The 16,545-nt window shown below is 32.5% G+C and overlaps 3 protein-coding genes across 5 annotated transcripts; 1 reads left to right on the top strand and 2 right to left on the bottom strand.

Annotated features, from left to right (window-relative positions):
• Nucleotides 1-2,177: 2,177 nt before the first annotated feature.
• LOC112604167 (putative carboxypeptidase RC0549) lies at nucleotides 2,178-5,000 on the top strand. The gene has a single exon (XM_025353071.1). The coding sequence runs from the start codon at nucleotides 2,590-2,592 to the stop codon at nucleotides 3,649-3,651; it is 1,062 nt and encodes a 353-aa protein (XP_025208856.1). The 5' UTR covers nucleotides 2,178-2,589; the 3' UTR covers nucleotides 3,652-5,000.
• A 722-nt stretch (nucleotides 5,001-5,722) lies between these two features.
• LOC112604328 lies at nucleotides 5,723-7,116 on the bottom strand. Its single transcript, XM_025353304.1, has 2 exons — nucleotides 7,008-7,116; nucleotides 5,723-6,806 (listed from the first exon to the last, which is right to left on the bottom strand). Exons 1-2 carry the CDS (start codon nucleotides 7,062-7,064, stop codon nucleotides 5,868-5,870), a joined length of 996 nt encoding a protein of 331 aa, XP_025209089.1. The 5' UTR covers nucleotides 7,065-7,116; the 3' UTR covers nucleotides 5,723-5,867.
• A 6,900-nt stretch (nucleotides 7,117-14,016) lies between these two features.
• Nucleotides 14,017-16,403, bottom strand: LOC112604180 (major facilitator superfamily domain-containing protein 9-like). Of its 3 annotated transcripts, none has more exons than XM_025353092.1 (4): nucleotides 16,137-16,403; nucleotides 15,906-15,968; nucleotides 15,768-15,832; nucleotides 14,017-15,345 (listed from the first exon to the last, which is right to left on the bottom strand). In XM_025353092.1, the coding sequence occupies exon 4, from the start codon at nucleotides 15,325-15,327 to the stop codon at nucleotides 14,155-14,157; it is 1,173 nt and encodes a 390-aa protein (XP_025208877.1). In that variant the 5' UTR covers nucleotides 15,328-15,345; nucleotides 15,768-15,832; nucleotides 15,906-15,968; nucleotides 16,137-16,403; the 3' UTR covers nucleotides 14,017-14,154. The 3 variants fall into 3 exon arrangements, with proteins under 3 accessions (XP_025208877.1, XP_025208879.1, XP_025208878.1); XM_025353094.1 differs by having other exon boundaries at nucleotides 15,906-16,033; XM_025353093.1 differs by having other exon boundaries at nucleotides 15,906-16,403.
• Nucleotides 16,404-16,545: the final 142 nt, after the last annotated feature.

Below are 16,545 nucleotides of genomic sequence, written 5' to 3' on the forward strand. Positions count from 1 at the left end.
TCGCTATTACGTAGAAAATAATTCACGAGTTTATATATTCAGAAAAAAAAATACGATGGATCATAATATAATGATAGGTATTATGTAAATTAACATGAGAAAAGCCCGACTGTTCATATTTATACATTGCAACCGAATCGTATTATTCAACGTTTAGCTATCATTTTCGATGTGTCAAAACTATATATATATATATATATATATATAGTGAAAATATATGTACGAGTATACACTATACAACACAATATACTCATACAGTCATACAGATTACAGATGAACCATTATCATAGCCCATAGGAAACCGCTTTTGTAAAAGATTTTGTTGACAATCGCTTATCGACGGCGGGTCAAACACATGTATAAGTTTTAGTCAGTTGTACTAATACTATTATACCCTAAGAACTACTACTGTTCAGTACTATATACCTAGTGATGTAATAATAGTGCGCATTGTTTAAGATAGGTACATTATTACTGTTATCACAATGCGAGGTCAAACAACCTAAAATAAAAACAATTTATGTTTACAATTAATCGACTTATCAACAAAACTTAATAAACATTTAAGTAGAATAATGCATATATAATGTTACGATTTTAACAGGATAAATGAACAGAGAAGCGTTTAGTCAGTCATGCCTCTCGTCTAAACTAATTCTATAAATTCTGTATGCGATCATTCTTCTATTATTACATCTCGTCGCAAGAGACGAAAATAATTGTGAATCCGTGTCTGTCATAGGATCGATGCAATCGTAACTACATGACGTATGTGTAATACACGCACTACTTAATTAGTCCAAAACGATATATATCTACATGTACAAGTATAACAACGCTTGCGCAAAACGTAATCAAACAACGAGTGTCATGCAATATGGACTTATAATAAAAGTATACACACGCATAGACAAAATATAAAGTATATTATAATATAAACATTGTAAACCCAGAAACATACAGACGTACAGAAAAATTACGGTACGGCAACGGGCGCGTAGACGGTACTGACGTACTGTACGTTATAAGGGCTGAAATTGGTGATTTATGCATGGAACATCCGAAGTAACATAATATTATTATTATAACGTTATGCGTCGACCGGGCAGTGCACCTTCTGCGGAGGCGAACGACGAATGCTGCGGCGAAGTGACGCAGCGCGCGCCGCGGGCGCACCGGGTGTCTCTGGATGCGGCGGCGAATGACGAATGCTGCGGCCGAAGTGATGCACAGCGCGCGCGGCCGCGGGCGCACCGGGTGTCACTGCATACGGCGACGAACGACGAATGCTGCGACCGAAATGATGCACAGCGGGCGCACCGGGTGTCACTGGATGCGGCGACGAACGACGAATGCTGCGGCCGAAGTGATGCACAGCGCGGCGCGGCGCACCGGGTGTCACTGGATGCGGCGACGAACGACGAATGCTGCGGCCGTGATGCACAGCGCGCGCCCGCGGGCGCACCGGATGTCACTGCACGCAGCGGTGGTTGCGCCGGGACAAAGTCGTCGACGAGGCCGTGCACCAACTGTGAGCGCGCATGTTGCGGTTGTTGCCGTATCGCTTGCCGCACACGGTGCACCGTATACTCCTGCCGTCTCGCTTCGGTCGTATCTGCGGGTCGCCGACCCGGCTGCAGCAGTAGTCGCGATCTCGGAGGCGTGCCAGCGCCGCACGTGGTCGACGAGCGACCGCACGTCGCCCTTGTACGAGTGACACACGCCGCAAGTGGCGGCCCGGGCGGGGTGCGCCGCGTTCACGTGCTTGTCATAGGTGGACGGGCTGACTACAGTCGGCCGCACAGTTCGCACGTCAACGGCGGCTGCCACCCTGGTCCGCGGGACGTCGATCGGCCGCGTCCCGTGGTGGGCTCGGTGGTCGGCGCTCATGGCCGCCGCGAAGAAACGCCTCCCGCAGCCAGGCACGTGGCACGACAGGTCTGGATGGGCGCCGTGCTCGTCTCGGGCGTGCCGCCACAGTTCTGCCTTGCCGGCGGCGCAATATGCGTATTATGGTAACTGTGAATAATCCTACTAACCGTGATTAGAGGAGTCAAATAGTTGTGACCTACGATAATGTAATAACAGTGACATTATTTTTCAATTTCGTCCCTCTCTCGAATCCATCTAGAACGACGGATTGCGAAGAATATCGTTAGACGAACTCGTTTTCGTCACTTTCGTCATCGTCATCTTCAAAAGCAATAATATTCATAATTCGCTGCCTGACACGATGCATTGAATATGAAATTATAACTGCAGGCACTACAACACATCTGATTATTTCGATCTCCGAGTTTTATTTCAATTAAAAAAATAAAACGATTTTTTTGTGCTTATCAAAAACATTAGAAAAAAAAAACAAAATAATAACAAACAACTGATAACTTCTAACTTCTAACCGTGATTAATAACGCTAATCGGCCAAAATTGGTCGGTTAGTTGTTATTCGTGACTACGCAGCGGTTACGTTTAACCGTGTTTGGTGAAATCCGAAAACTCTGATTAACAGTGTTGGTGAAATCGACCCTAAATCGTATTATTTCACCGGTGCTGCAGACGATATTATTAAGTGTAATAACGTGGAATATGAGCATTGCAGCAGTCGATGTCGGCGGGGACGGCCGCGGGACGACAGCCGTGCGGGTGCGCGTGATCGCGCCGTCGTCCATGGGCAAACCGTCGAACCTGGAGGCGTTCAGCAGATTCTTGTGGGACGCGGGCATGTCGGCGCACGTCGACCACTCGATGTACCGGCCCGGCGCCGACCCGTTCTACGCGAACACCGACCAACACCGCGCGGACGACCTGGTGGACGCGCTGACGGACGACGTGAGCACGGTGGTGTGGTGCGCGCGCGGCGGCGAGGGCGCGTCCCGGCTGATACCGTACTTGGAGGCGTTGCCGGCGGACCGGAAGCAGAAGATCCGGGACGCCCGGAAAACGCTGGTCGGCTACAGCGACGCGACCGCGCTGCACGTGTACCTGCAGAGGGTGTACGGGTGGCGGACGGTGCACGGTACCATGTTGGAGATGATCGCCGACCGCGTGGTGGCTCAACAGTCGGTGGACGCGCTGGTGGCCTTGGTGACCGGCCGATCGGACGGCGTCCGATACGAGCTGCGGCCGGTGGTGGCCGTCGACCGGCGGCCGGACGAGCTGTCGCTTCGGGGCAGGGTGGCGGGCGGCAACATGACGCTGGTCGAGAACACGCTGGGCACGGCGTTCGACTTCCGGGGCGACGGCAAGATCGTGTTTTTGGAGGACGTTCACGTCCAACCGTACTCGTTGGAACGAAGCCTCGACCACATGAAGCTCGCCGGCGTGTTCCGAGGTGCCGTGGCCGTCGTGTTCGGTTCGTTCAGCGACACGTCGGACGAACGCCTGATCGCATTGGTGTTCCGGCGGTTCGCGGCGACCGTGCCGTTTCCGGTGTTCTGCGTGGACGGCATCGGACACGGTTACGTCAACGATCCGCTGCCGCTGAACACCGACGCCACGGTGGTCGGACAGACGCGGTTAGGATCGCCGACTTATACGCTGACCGTGGACAGCGTCTACGACGCGGATACGCGGAACCGTATGGCCGCTTCGCTTGATCAGCCTGTAGCAGGCGCAGGAGCCATCGCAGACGTCACGCGGGAAGTTTGACTCCGGAGAATTCGTTTTTTCCGCGAACAATTAAATTGTAAACGCCAGTTGGTGTGTTTGAAATTTCGTTTTGAATAAAAATGGTCTTGAAAAATGAAAATAGATACCTATCATGTGTTGAAGAAATTAGGTATAATAATAAAATTGTACACGCGCCGTTACCTGGTTCAAAAGCCCAGTGCTGCAGGTCGTAGAACGTCGATTTGAAATTCGGTCAATAAGACATTTTTAATTGTATAAAAAAAATCATTAATTTTTAACAAATTGTAAGTTTTATTTGATACTTAAACAACAGTAGGTTATGCATTATGACTTTATATTATCAACATTGCGCTGTAAAAATTTTCTTTAGAGTGGACGAGGACGCAAATTTTTTTTCCTCGCATCATATTCCTGCACAAAAAAGGGATCTGAGTACCTGCAGCACAAAGTGCTAAAGATTAAAATTATATGAATATATTAATAGCATTTTTGCAAAAATTTTGAAAGCATTAATTATTTTTAGGTCAGAGCTGGAAATATATGATCGACGTTCATTTTAATTTATCGAGGGAAGAAACTTCGTGCCAAATTCATAACTAATTTTGAATGTTTATGCTTTTATTCCGTAAAACAAAAAAATCTTAACTTTTACTGAATAGGTTTGAAACTGGAATTACGTAGTGTTGTTGCCAATCCGTAAAATTTTGATTTTGTATTGAGTGTTAGGTCACCTAAACAAAAAAAAAAATTACAATGGAAATGTATATAATTCCAAATACTTTTCTTCTTCTGGGTACGTCGTACCAATGAACATTTATAAATATTGATAATAAATTATCCATATAAATATAAATAATTACCTATAGTTCCCATTAGCTGTGAAAGAAAAGTATAGCTAATGTATTTTTTTTATTTATGATCAGCCTGGTAGGCTGTTCTTTATTTTTGTATATTTTGTCCAACTATTATAAAACCAATATTAATTTAAAAAGTAAGTACGGCATTTGCATATAACCAAAGGATAACGATACTTATAAAATGTATTTTATCAATATTACCGATAACGATTATTGATTTAATTAACTAAAACGAAATAAGCGTACAAGGTTTATCGATTATTTATTATGATATATAAAGGTACTTCGTTTCCCCTATCCCCTCATCGTTTGCACCGCTAGGTAAAGATTTTCCGGCGTATTATAATATCACAATTATTTTTTTTTTATTAACGCAATAATGTAATATCTAAAAATGCTCATGATAATATATCTAATACAACGGATAATACAGTGTTTTGGATAGATAATTAATAAATCATTGTCGAGACCTAATTTTTTGGCAATGTTTTTGATATAATCATATTATTTATAGTTGTAGAGTTATTAAGTTTTATATTTTGTGTATATTATAATATATATACTGTAAATATTGAAATATTTAATATATACAGATTTTTTATCATTTGTTTAATTCACAATATTTATTTTGTTTTTTCTGATTTCAACGACAAAACAAAAAAAAATAATAATAATAATAATATTTACTTTAGGATTATCAAATAAATAACATTAATTATAAAAACTCAACATAAATTTAAATAATTGATGTTGTAATAATAAAAAAAGTTCTTATTTTCTGCAATTTTTGTTTAATTTATAAAATTAAATTTAATGTGGTATGTTATAAAATATATAATATGCTGTTTATATATAATTTTGAATATTGTTTAATATTTATTTACCTTAATGAAGATAAATAATATTCTCGGGTAAGTTGTTTTTAAAAATATTTTTTCTAATGCTGCTCATTGTATGGACGTGCGTTTTCAATTAGGTATTTATTTGTTATTTTCAATTTACCGTTTATAGATGTAGGTACAAATTGTACCCAGGTTGTATTTCACTGGTTCACTATTCCAGTAAATAACATTTGTGTATAAAAAAACTAGGTCGTATTATTATCTATCATTATATTTATCGTATTACATCTCACATATTTTACACCAAACGTAATATAAAGTAAAATTTACATCATTTGATGATATAATAAGCTATGCGATATATAGCATATTATAAAGTAGCTAAATATAGAAAAAAAATACGTAGGTTCAAAGATAGCCTGCATAGAGTTGGACTATTAACTATTAAATAAATAAATAAGATAATTTACAATGATTAAATAATATTATAATTATTGTACATAATAATTATTTATGTTTAACACATTCGTTTATTTTACGTTTGAATTGAAGATTGAGCTGCAATTAATTCGTTTAAAGCTTGTTGATATCGAGGTAGAGTCAGCAAATATTTTACAAACTCTAAGTTTGGACGTGGTTTAACGGTTGGTGACGGTTGACGATTTGTATAATTGAATTGTTGCATCGGGGATGACGAACTTAATAAATAGTCTAACGGTGTTTGATTCAGCCCGAGAATAGGTCGCGGGATTTTAGAGGGCTGCAACGAGGTAGATGATCCGGAAGAGAGGAGTTGAAGAGTTTCCGTAGAATGAGTAGTCTGACCGGGTGCAAGGATTTGATTTTTACCCGGTTCTTGAAGTGTAACGGGGGTCATCCGTAAATCGGTCAATAGGTTTGTCAGCTCTTGATTAAACTTGGATGGCAAACTGACACTGATGGGTTCTTTCAGCAGGGCTGGGTCAGGAGAATGAGACGATGCTGGTGGCACAAGGGTGGGTGATGATTGTGAATCTGAGATCGTCGGTAATATGGAAACCGGAAGCGGGTTTCCGGCGGGTCCTTTCGATTGCAGAAGCGCGTGCGATAACGGAGGTTCGACCATTTGGTTGTAACCACGTTCGGACATCTGTAGGTCTGTAGGTCGCTGGTGTAGCAGATCCGGGACTATTGGATTTGGAGTGGCGACAGGATTGGACGACAATTGAGACGATTGATCTGCGTTGATTGAACCGGGCACCGCTGGAAAATGCATAATCGAAATCCGATCTGAAACCAAAGGTGGCGACATCGATGTGGTCCCTGTTACCGGTGTTTGCGAACCCGTGCCCGGTAACGATGGATGGTATTTTTTTAGGACGTCCAACAATTCTTCACTCAGCGCCACGTGTTCACTCGAGGCGGGCAAAGTCGAAATCGACGACTTGGGTCTAGGCGCAATCGTAACAGTGTTCCATGTGGGCGTACAGTGAACCTGTAAAAAAGTAAGTTTTATTGGCTTATGCGATATCTCAATAATTTCGATCACTCGTCGTTTTTGTTCGACGATCACACAGTAACACATAAAATGTTATGATGAAAAATAACAATATTATATAATATATATATATATACGTTACCCACTTAACACCAACGTGAACAAAAAATCGTGTTATATCGTGAAAATCAAACGTACCGTATTCAAAACAGTTATTGTCACTATCAAAACGACTGAAATCCTTTCGATATACATTTTTTTCTTGCGATGCAACTAGGACGAGTATATTTGGCGGTGTAAGTTTATATTTGGGCGCGTTCTCGGTTTTATATACCTACGATACTTGGCACCGCACGTAAATATAAACCATATAATTGACATACCGTTTTGCGCACTATCGAATTTCGTATTTACAGAAGATGCGCGTGTCGTGATAAATTAGTGATATGGTTATGACATTGTGCAGATCACGCAGTCGATCCGATAGCAGTAAAATATCACTCATTTTTTGTCATATGATTCTAATCTCATTTTTATTTGTGTATATATTGTGTTTCGAGATACCTACGCCGCCGCCCGTCAAGTACCTAATATTGTACTGTCGTGTTAGTGTTCGGTATTGTACCTTTTTCATACTACTTAATAGCCTTATATGGGCATAAGTTAACATCAAAAGTGTACCTTTTCCTTATCCACCAATATACCTACTTTATGGTTTACACTAAATGAGATACCATTGATCACGTAACATGTTTCCATCAAAACCATTTCGATACCACTTTAAGATGTAATACAGTAAGTCAGGGTTTCTCAACCTATGGTACGCGTACCACTAGTGGTACGCAGAAAGCTCAAAGGTGGTACTTGAATGAAAAATAAATATTTATCATAAAATAAAATATTATTATATACATAAAATATTATTTCGTTTATTTGATTACTAAACAAAATGGTCGGTTTTACTCACGTTAAAGATAGAAATTTAGATAAACGATAATCTCTATAATGTTGTAATGCTTGGTCGATTTATGTTTTAACAAATTATACATGCTTAATTTTACTTTTGTTTAATAAATTTTAATAATCTATAAATTTTTTTAAGCAAAATGAAAAAAATAGAGTTTTCTAAATTAAATGGTACGTGAATATTTTCTAAATGTGTAGGCGGTACTCGGAAGTTAAAATGTTGAGAATCGCTGCAGTAAGCTTATTTAAAATACTTTGTTTAATTGAAAAATAATATAATATTACAACTGTTTATAAATTAGTTTTTATAAAATTATATGTTAAGAATAATTAAGCAATAAAGTTAATGATGATAAGAAAAAGTTGTGAGTTATAGTATTGTAGAAAATACAGTATTTTGAAAAATCAAATAAAAAGTTTCTTCAATACAAAACACTAATATAACATAACATTTTATGCAACGTTGTTAAATTCTCTTAATAAATCAAAAATAAAGTTAAATAAGTAATATACATTAAAATGTAATATTATGTATATTGTATTTATAATTATATTTTAAAATTCCATAAAAATTATTTTATTAACATATATTATTAATAAGTGTTTTTCATAATTTTATAGTACTTTTTAATTAATTGTTTTAAAGGAAACGTAGTTAATATCTCATTAGATAGAAACAAATATTGGTGATAAAAGGAAATTTACAATTACAATTTTAATGCAAATTATAACTTTCTTATATTGTAATGAGTAATGACGTTATGTTAGATAGGCAATTGTACGTATATCTACGGTTTTAGACGTTTTTGAATTTAGAGGTACCTAGATGTATTTTCGGACCTACTTTACCGCGTGAGACAGCGCCTAATATGTCTAAAATAATTAAATATTATTTTGGATTAAATATTATTCATGGTGTATTATAATAAAAATCCAATAAAATTACTTTTTTATTAATGCTGACATCGAATTTCATAGGTCATTATTAAACTTCCACTAAAATATAATATCGACAGCAATTTTCCACCTAAAAGAAAAAAAGTATACGGTTCCCATTTTTATCTAAGGACGTTTTCTCCAAAAAAAGTTTAATAGCTAATGATTTTAACGTTTATGCAATATAGAAACCTATGTTATATGAAATAGTTCTGTGCAATTCATAGATAATCGTGAAAGCTATACAAAATATATACATAATAATAATAATATACAACGATAGTCGTCGTTAATGGAAAAATAAATTGCATCACAGCCGTCATGATACATATTTGTTAAAAACATGGAAAAATAATATTATTGGTGAAATTCAGCTTTTAGTTATTAAATACTAATTGTGGTATTTAGTTTAGTTAACCATTAAAATTTAATTGATAAAATTATGATAATTTATAAGATTTTTTTAAAGCCTTCAATAATTAAAATTATATAAATGTATTGTTTGACTTAGGCGTACCTATTATTATTACTTGGATTATATTTTTTATGATAATTTAAAATATTTATACCCCGGGTATAATCGATTGCGCTATTGCCTATTACACATCGATAAGAAATCAAGAATATTTTCTTATTTTTTTTTTATAGAGTTGTTGCACACGTAATATAACGTTTGTACATGATTCTCGAATAATATTTGATAGAAATTTCTATGACCTATATGGACTTACTGTGTATTTAAATTTACAAGACATTATTATAAAGTAATATTATTATTGAGATTAATATTTTTATAAGTTTATGCGATAACTACAAACATAAATAGTAGGTACTGTATAAATACATGATATGGTTTACTAATTAATAATATATATATATATAATTATCGATTAGATAAGTATTAATGTACTATGGACTATGATATATTAATATAACATAGTATAGTATAGTATATAAAAGTTAAAATGTGCTTTGATCTAATTTAATATAGGTAGTGATCTATTTTGTTGCATTAATTATACTTCAATCACTAGACAATATTTAATAAAATACGTTCGTGACACAAAATCGATAATAATTAACTTAATTTGCAATGTTGCAGGTATTGACCCATCACGCAGTCATCATTTTATAAAAAATAAATTATGAAAAATGTATTTTATTAATTTAGATAAATGTTTTTTTTGCGATTATAATGATATGTTAATTTGAACATATGCGATTGTATAATGCAAATAATGCAATATATTATTTTGTGGTAATATTTTCTTTTTATAGGTTACAACTGTTACAAGTACAAATTAAATAATAAAACATCACTCATGTGGGAAATGGATGTTGTAGATAGGTATTAAAAGTACTTATGTGTTATTGGTGTGGTAAACTCCGTATACCTACAGGATATATTATTATTCTTACGATCGATACAATCATAATTTATTTTATTCCTGTGTTATAATCATAGTAAAATATGCGAGCATATAAGTGACCAAAACAAAATTGTAATCATCACTATTATAATTTTGTTTATTATTTTTAACAGTGTGCCAAACACGTACCTTTATTACGTAGTCATATAGGTACTGCTAAATGTTTTTTATTATTTTTTATCGTTATCAATTATTATGATTTTTCACTTTTATGAATTACAAAACATACTTATTCATGTATAAAATTTAAAATAAATACCTATATCATGATAAATATTTATAAACACCTAGCCAAATTATATTTTAATTTTAATGTATATCATCTATTAACAACATATCTTTTATTCTTGGATCTTTCGTCTTATTGACTCATTCGGTTAATCGACTCAATTTTTTTAGTCAAAGTGAGTATAATAAGCGATGTCTATTGTGTACTATTATGTAAAAGTATTAACGTATACACTGTACATGGGTCTTTAATTTAATCAGTGGCGGATCCAGAAATGTATCATTGGTTTATCGTAGGTAATTCTTTTGGGTAGTGGGTAACCTAACCCATAGAGTAATACTCGATGACCTAACCTAAGCTTAAGGAGGGGGTATTTACCCTTTTATCCCCTTGGATCCGCCACTGGATTTAATTTAAATTTTAATATTGCGATGATAAATGCATATTGTTATATATATGTGATCCTGTATATATAATTATCATGTGAGTTTCCTTAAATTTCAAAATTTTCAGAACCTGTTTCTTGAAATAATTATACAATTAACTGGTATATTCATCTATTTTAATTTGTCCATTCAAAAATTATAATGTAGAAATAATCTAAAAACAAGAAATATTAAATGTTAAGAATAATTTTAGTAAAATATAAAAGCAGATGATTTAAATGGGCTTTATTTTAGTCGTTAAATAGGTCTCTACCAAATAAATACCTAACAGATAGTTCTATTTTATTTTATATAATCCAAAATAAAATATTAATTAAATAAATATGGAAAAATTTAAGGATTAAAAAATCTAAAAACTTAAGATTTGATTTATTAATTTGTATTTTTTTAAAAAAAAAGATGGATCTAATCTTATTAATCTGCTAGACTGCTGTATGGTTGGTGACGTTGGTGTCGAGTGAACTACTGTGATGGATGTGTTAAATTTTAATTTAGTGATAAATCATAATCGTATTAGAAAAACAATTTTAAATGGTGACGGTATGTCGGTCTAAATTACGGTATTAAATTTACTTCATGATGTTTTTTGTTAACTCTATTAAAATAATTCATTTTACTATAAGTGTTATCGTAAGTTGATAATTTTTGCCGAAAACATTTTATTTATTATATTATTCATATTTAATTATTATATTTATATCAATATATTATATTATAATATTATTATTAGTTTTTAAAGTTAATACCACCTTGTAAACAGTGAATACCTAGGTTCATAGTATAAATAGATTATATCTTAAAATTAAACTATGAACCTATTTTGAAAATGTCAATGTGTTTAGTCAAATTCATAATTTAATATTTACGTGCAAATTTGAATCCCCACTAATATTGCCTATTATGTTTTTAAATTACTACTAAATAATTAACTTCGTTACCCATCATTAAATATGTAATTTTGACAAAATTTGAATTTCAAATGTTTATAAAAAGTAATCGTAATTGTACATTTTTAGATTTTCTAATTCCAGTTTTAGTATGAACTATCTTTAAGGAATATTGTATTTAATTTACAAATTTTAACTATACAAATTGAAGATTTTATAAACTTTTATATAGGTAGTTGAAGATCGAAGTACCTATTTTATTGACTATACTAATTGCGTACTCACACAGATACCTACACACACAAAAACTACACATCTTTATAAAATCAATAAATTAATAAAATTGTTCTGCTTAGAACATAAAATCTACCAATAGCAAATGTACCTTTTTAAATTTAATGTGCTACTTTATATTTTTTTAAATTGTTCCTAAGTGGCCACGTCGAGTAAAATGCGGTATACTTATATGTCTAATATGCGTCACTCTGTATAGTATCAAATAATTTATCAATAGTCGTCATTTTTATTTTTTTTTAGTAGATATAAGAAAAGGCTCAGGTGATTTATTGTTATTTTCTAATATCTAAAATGATGCTTAGACGCTTAGTTACATTTGTTTCTAATAGGTACCTAATCTAACCCAACCCACTTATCTATTACTTGACAAAAATAACAATTTAATTACTTGCATTTTTTTTCAACTATTACTTAAGACCTTTTGTATACTGAAACAGAAATGGAAAAGTAGGATATATGGAATGTTCCATTTAACGTAATAAACTAAATACTCTTAATTTACAAAAAACATTTACCTAAGTTTTTAAAAATTAATTATTTTTTACCACTTTTTATTTTTATAATCAGTAATTTTTATTGACAGAAAACCATGCACTATACATTATCAAAATAAAAAATAAACAAAAATTGTTTTTAATTTTAAATTTACCAAATAAAAGTTGTTGTTTATACTTATACGTATTTAGTTGGCAGTATAGCAAGATAGTACCTAAGTAATTTTAATTGAACAGTTTTGATTCTCAAGGTAAATGTTTTATATTAAGAGGTAGGTAATACAATTTTTTTGTTAGAATATGATTTATAAGGTATATTCAAAAAATAAATATTATAAATACAATTATTGTTTTACAATATACTTATTTTAATGAAACAGAAAATAATATAATCTACATAAAGAGTAGGTCACTAAGATGTTTGCGCATCATTATTGTTATAAAAATAAATTAAAATAAAATGTTATTATCTAAAATTTGACTAGATTCATACAAATATATATATATAATTATTATAACAATTTTTTTTTATTTTGAGATTATGCTTGTATTATCCATCCACTAAAACTAATATTCACTACAGTTTTATTTTTAAAACATGTGATGCGCAAACAACTTATAAAATATTTTACAAGTGGATTAATGATACCTAAACAGCAAACTTTGTATCAGTCACTTATAACATATCACAAAAAATCATAAATTATAAGTATTTATATACATTGTTTGTGAACTTTAGACAACACTACACCTGCTGCGTTGACTTTGTTTAACAAACATACAATATAGTAAATTTGTGTTTAATAAGACCAATTGCTTTGACTTGATTTATTATCAAAGTAAAAGTAAAAAAAAAAAAAAATGATTTTTCTGGAGCTCTGGATTTTTTGATATTTTAATTTTTAAGCAAGATGTGTAAATTTTAAATATCACAAGTAAAAAATATTTATATCTAGTTTAAAAATTGAAATATCAAAAATAGTCAACACTTAAGTATAGATAATAATCTTACTTTTAATTTTGATAATAGGTTAAGTCAATTTACTCTAATATTAAAGTAAACAACATTTGATTGGTCCTACTCAATTTAAATTTGCATGTTGTGCATTTATAATACAAAAACAATACATGTAGGCATAGTGCCCTCTTAAAGCTAAGTATTAAAATATATTTTAGTCTTTAGGCGTATATAATATATACTTAAATAAATCTTATAATTATTGACGATGTCATTTACAATTTTAAATAACCCATGTAAACATTCTTAGTTGTTATATAATTACAGATAGTTTAAAAAAATATCAAGAATAAAATAATTATCCTCATTTGAAATAATTTGCATAAATTGAAGTAAAAATGAAACCATATAATACATATAATTTAATTTTTGAACTGAACAAATAGACATTTTCATTTTAGAACCCACATAATCAAAACAATAGAAAAATAGCATTACATATTATAGTTAACTTGTTTTCAATAATTATTAACATAGATAACAATAATATTATAATATACACACATAATTAATAATAACTAAGACTAATAGCATCTTTTAATTTGAAAACCAGTACTTTGTTTTATTAATGTTTTTTAACTGCAAACCAAGTGTTTATGTTTGCATAGTTAAAAAGTATTTGTATTCCACATACTTTATAGTTTATTCAACATGAGCTTTTGATTTCTTAGTTAGACATGCTGATAACACTGCTCCTGTGAATGAAAACAATGCAGATAACAAAAATCCAGAGTTATTTCCAAACATATCCATTGTAAATCCACATATAATTGGTGCTAGGAATCTTGATATTGCTGCGGCACTAGCTCCTGCACCAGCAACTAGTCCTTTGTGATCAGATGAAGACTGTTCATACATTATTTCATTGTTAAATCCTCTTATGAGTGTACTTGAGGCACTAATTGGAATCATAGCTGCCATAAATATAATTAAATTTGGTGCTAAGGCTAAACTAACAAATCCTATACCCAACATTGTGAAGGAATAAAAGCATTTGGTAAATGGATTTTTAGATGGAAATATTATGTTTTCTATTTTTCCTGCAGCAAACCCAGTTATACCACCTGTAAGTCCTTGTAAAGCACCAGTATATCCAGCTTCTGATGGGGATAAATTAAACTTTTCATTCATAGCGAGACCAACTGAACTAAAATATGCAAATAATGCTGCAGCGCCTAACATTTTCAGTGAAAAAGCAGGCCAACATTCCTTCCAATTTACTTCCATCAAATCACTTAATGGTGATGCGCTTTTTCTTTCTTTTTTTGGTACAGTTGTGTTGGGAACCGTAAAATAGACAACTAAAGCGTTGATTAGAAATATTATTGAAGTAGAACATGCCAGGCTATAAAATCCTTCACTTTTTTCCATTAGATGACCACCAATAATTGGTCCAATAACAAATGAGAGAGAAGAAAATCCATTCATTCGCCCATAAACTGTAGTCTGTTGGTCAGCCGGTACTTGGTCATTAACTAGTGTCTTGCACAAAAGTTGTGAGTGTTTTAAACATCCTTGAAGAACACGAATTAATACTATTAATATCAATGACTTCACACAGCCTAGTAAGAAATAAGCTACAGCACAAATACATATTGTAACAATAAGTACAATCTTTCGACCATAATGATCACTGAGTGCACCAATTGGAGTACCAGATAGGAATTGTAGAAATGAATATGTAGAACCTAATAAGGCTATATGAAAATGACTAGCGCCCAAAGATCGTAAGTGAGTGCCCCATACTGGAATGATGAGACTAATGCTGATTAAGTCCAAGAATACAATAGCATAGATGTATGAATATTTGAACATGGCTGGAAAATGTAATTCCTAAAAAAATAAATAAAAATTATGATTCATAATCAAAAGTATATAATTTTATATATTTAGTACTAATACATTGAACATAGCTATATTAACAAATAAATAATTTTTTCTTTTTTAATATTAAATTATGCAAAACTTTTAACTTTGTGGTTGCAGCTTTGTAAGTATATTTTTCACAATGATTAATAATCAGGCATATAATACAAAGATATAATTATGTGAATGTTTTGCCTTAAAAATGAGTATTAAACTGATAAAAGCAATTTGCATTAATTATGCCTACTAGCATCTTAAAAGGTCATTTTAAAAACAATTTTAGAAAATTAAAAAAAGTCGGAGATTTATTAAAATTTTAAAACTCTTGTCAATAAATAACAATGTATTATTTTATGTACTTTTAGTTTTTAAAGTGTGTAACTACTTACATAAAAAATATTTCACTAAGGTCAATTCAAAGGTATATTCTTGATGTTTATTTGTTTTCAACATCCTGAAATGTATAATGTACAAAATAATATTTAATATCATCAAATTGTTCAAATATCTAAACTTTTAATGCTTACTGTGATAAAAAGCTTAAATTTGTTATGAACAACCCATTTCAATCATTGTTGTAGTCAAGCATCCTGTACAAAAGTTTGTGAAAGTGCATTAAACAGTAAATTGAAATGATGAGTTCCTATTCAAAAAACTAAGAAAGATAAAAAAAATCAAATGACACTATACCCTATACTCGTACGTAATGGTATTATAATTATTTAGTAGTTATTATGTAAGTCACAATCATACAGTACCCATTTTAACGGTATCAAATCTCTGCCGTCTTATCGGATTTACATCATAAATTGGTAATGCGAACTAACACCTTGTTCTACAATAGTATATTAATTTAATATGATCACTGAACGGAAAATGATGGAAGCGCAGCGGCTCCCTCCATAGTCGCCCACAATTCGATTGCATAACAGTTTCACAAGTAGTTTGTGTTCAATTTGTATTTTAATTGGTCAACATTTATCCCTTAATAATGTTAATATGTTATTGATATTATGTAGGTACATAGTACCAACGCCCGTGATACGTCAATTTATTTTTAATAGGATTGTTATTTGTTTACGTTGTAAAATACAAAATTGAAAATACAAAATATGAATTCACATTTTGTATTTTTAAGATAAAAAATTATAAGCGATGAGAAAACAT

Source organism: Melanaphis sacchari, unplaced genomic scaffold, assembly GCF_002803265.2.
Source record: "Melanaphis sacchari strain LSU unplaced genomic scaffold, SCAv2.0 Contig11_pilon_pilon, whole genome shotgun sequence".
In the NCBI taxonomy this organism is placed as follows: domain Eukaryota; kingdom Metazoa; phylum Arthropoda; class Insecta; order Hemiptera; family Aphididae; genus Melanaphis; species Melanaphis sacchari.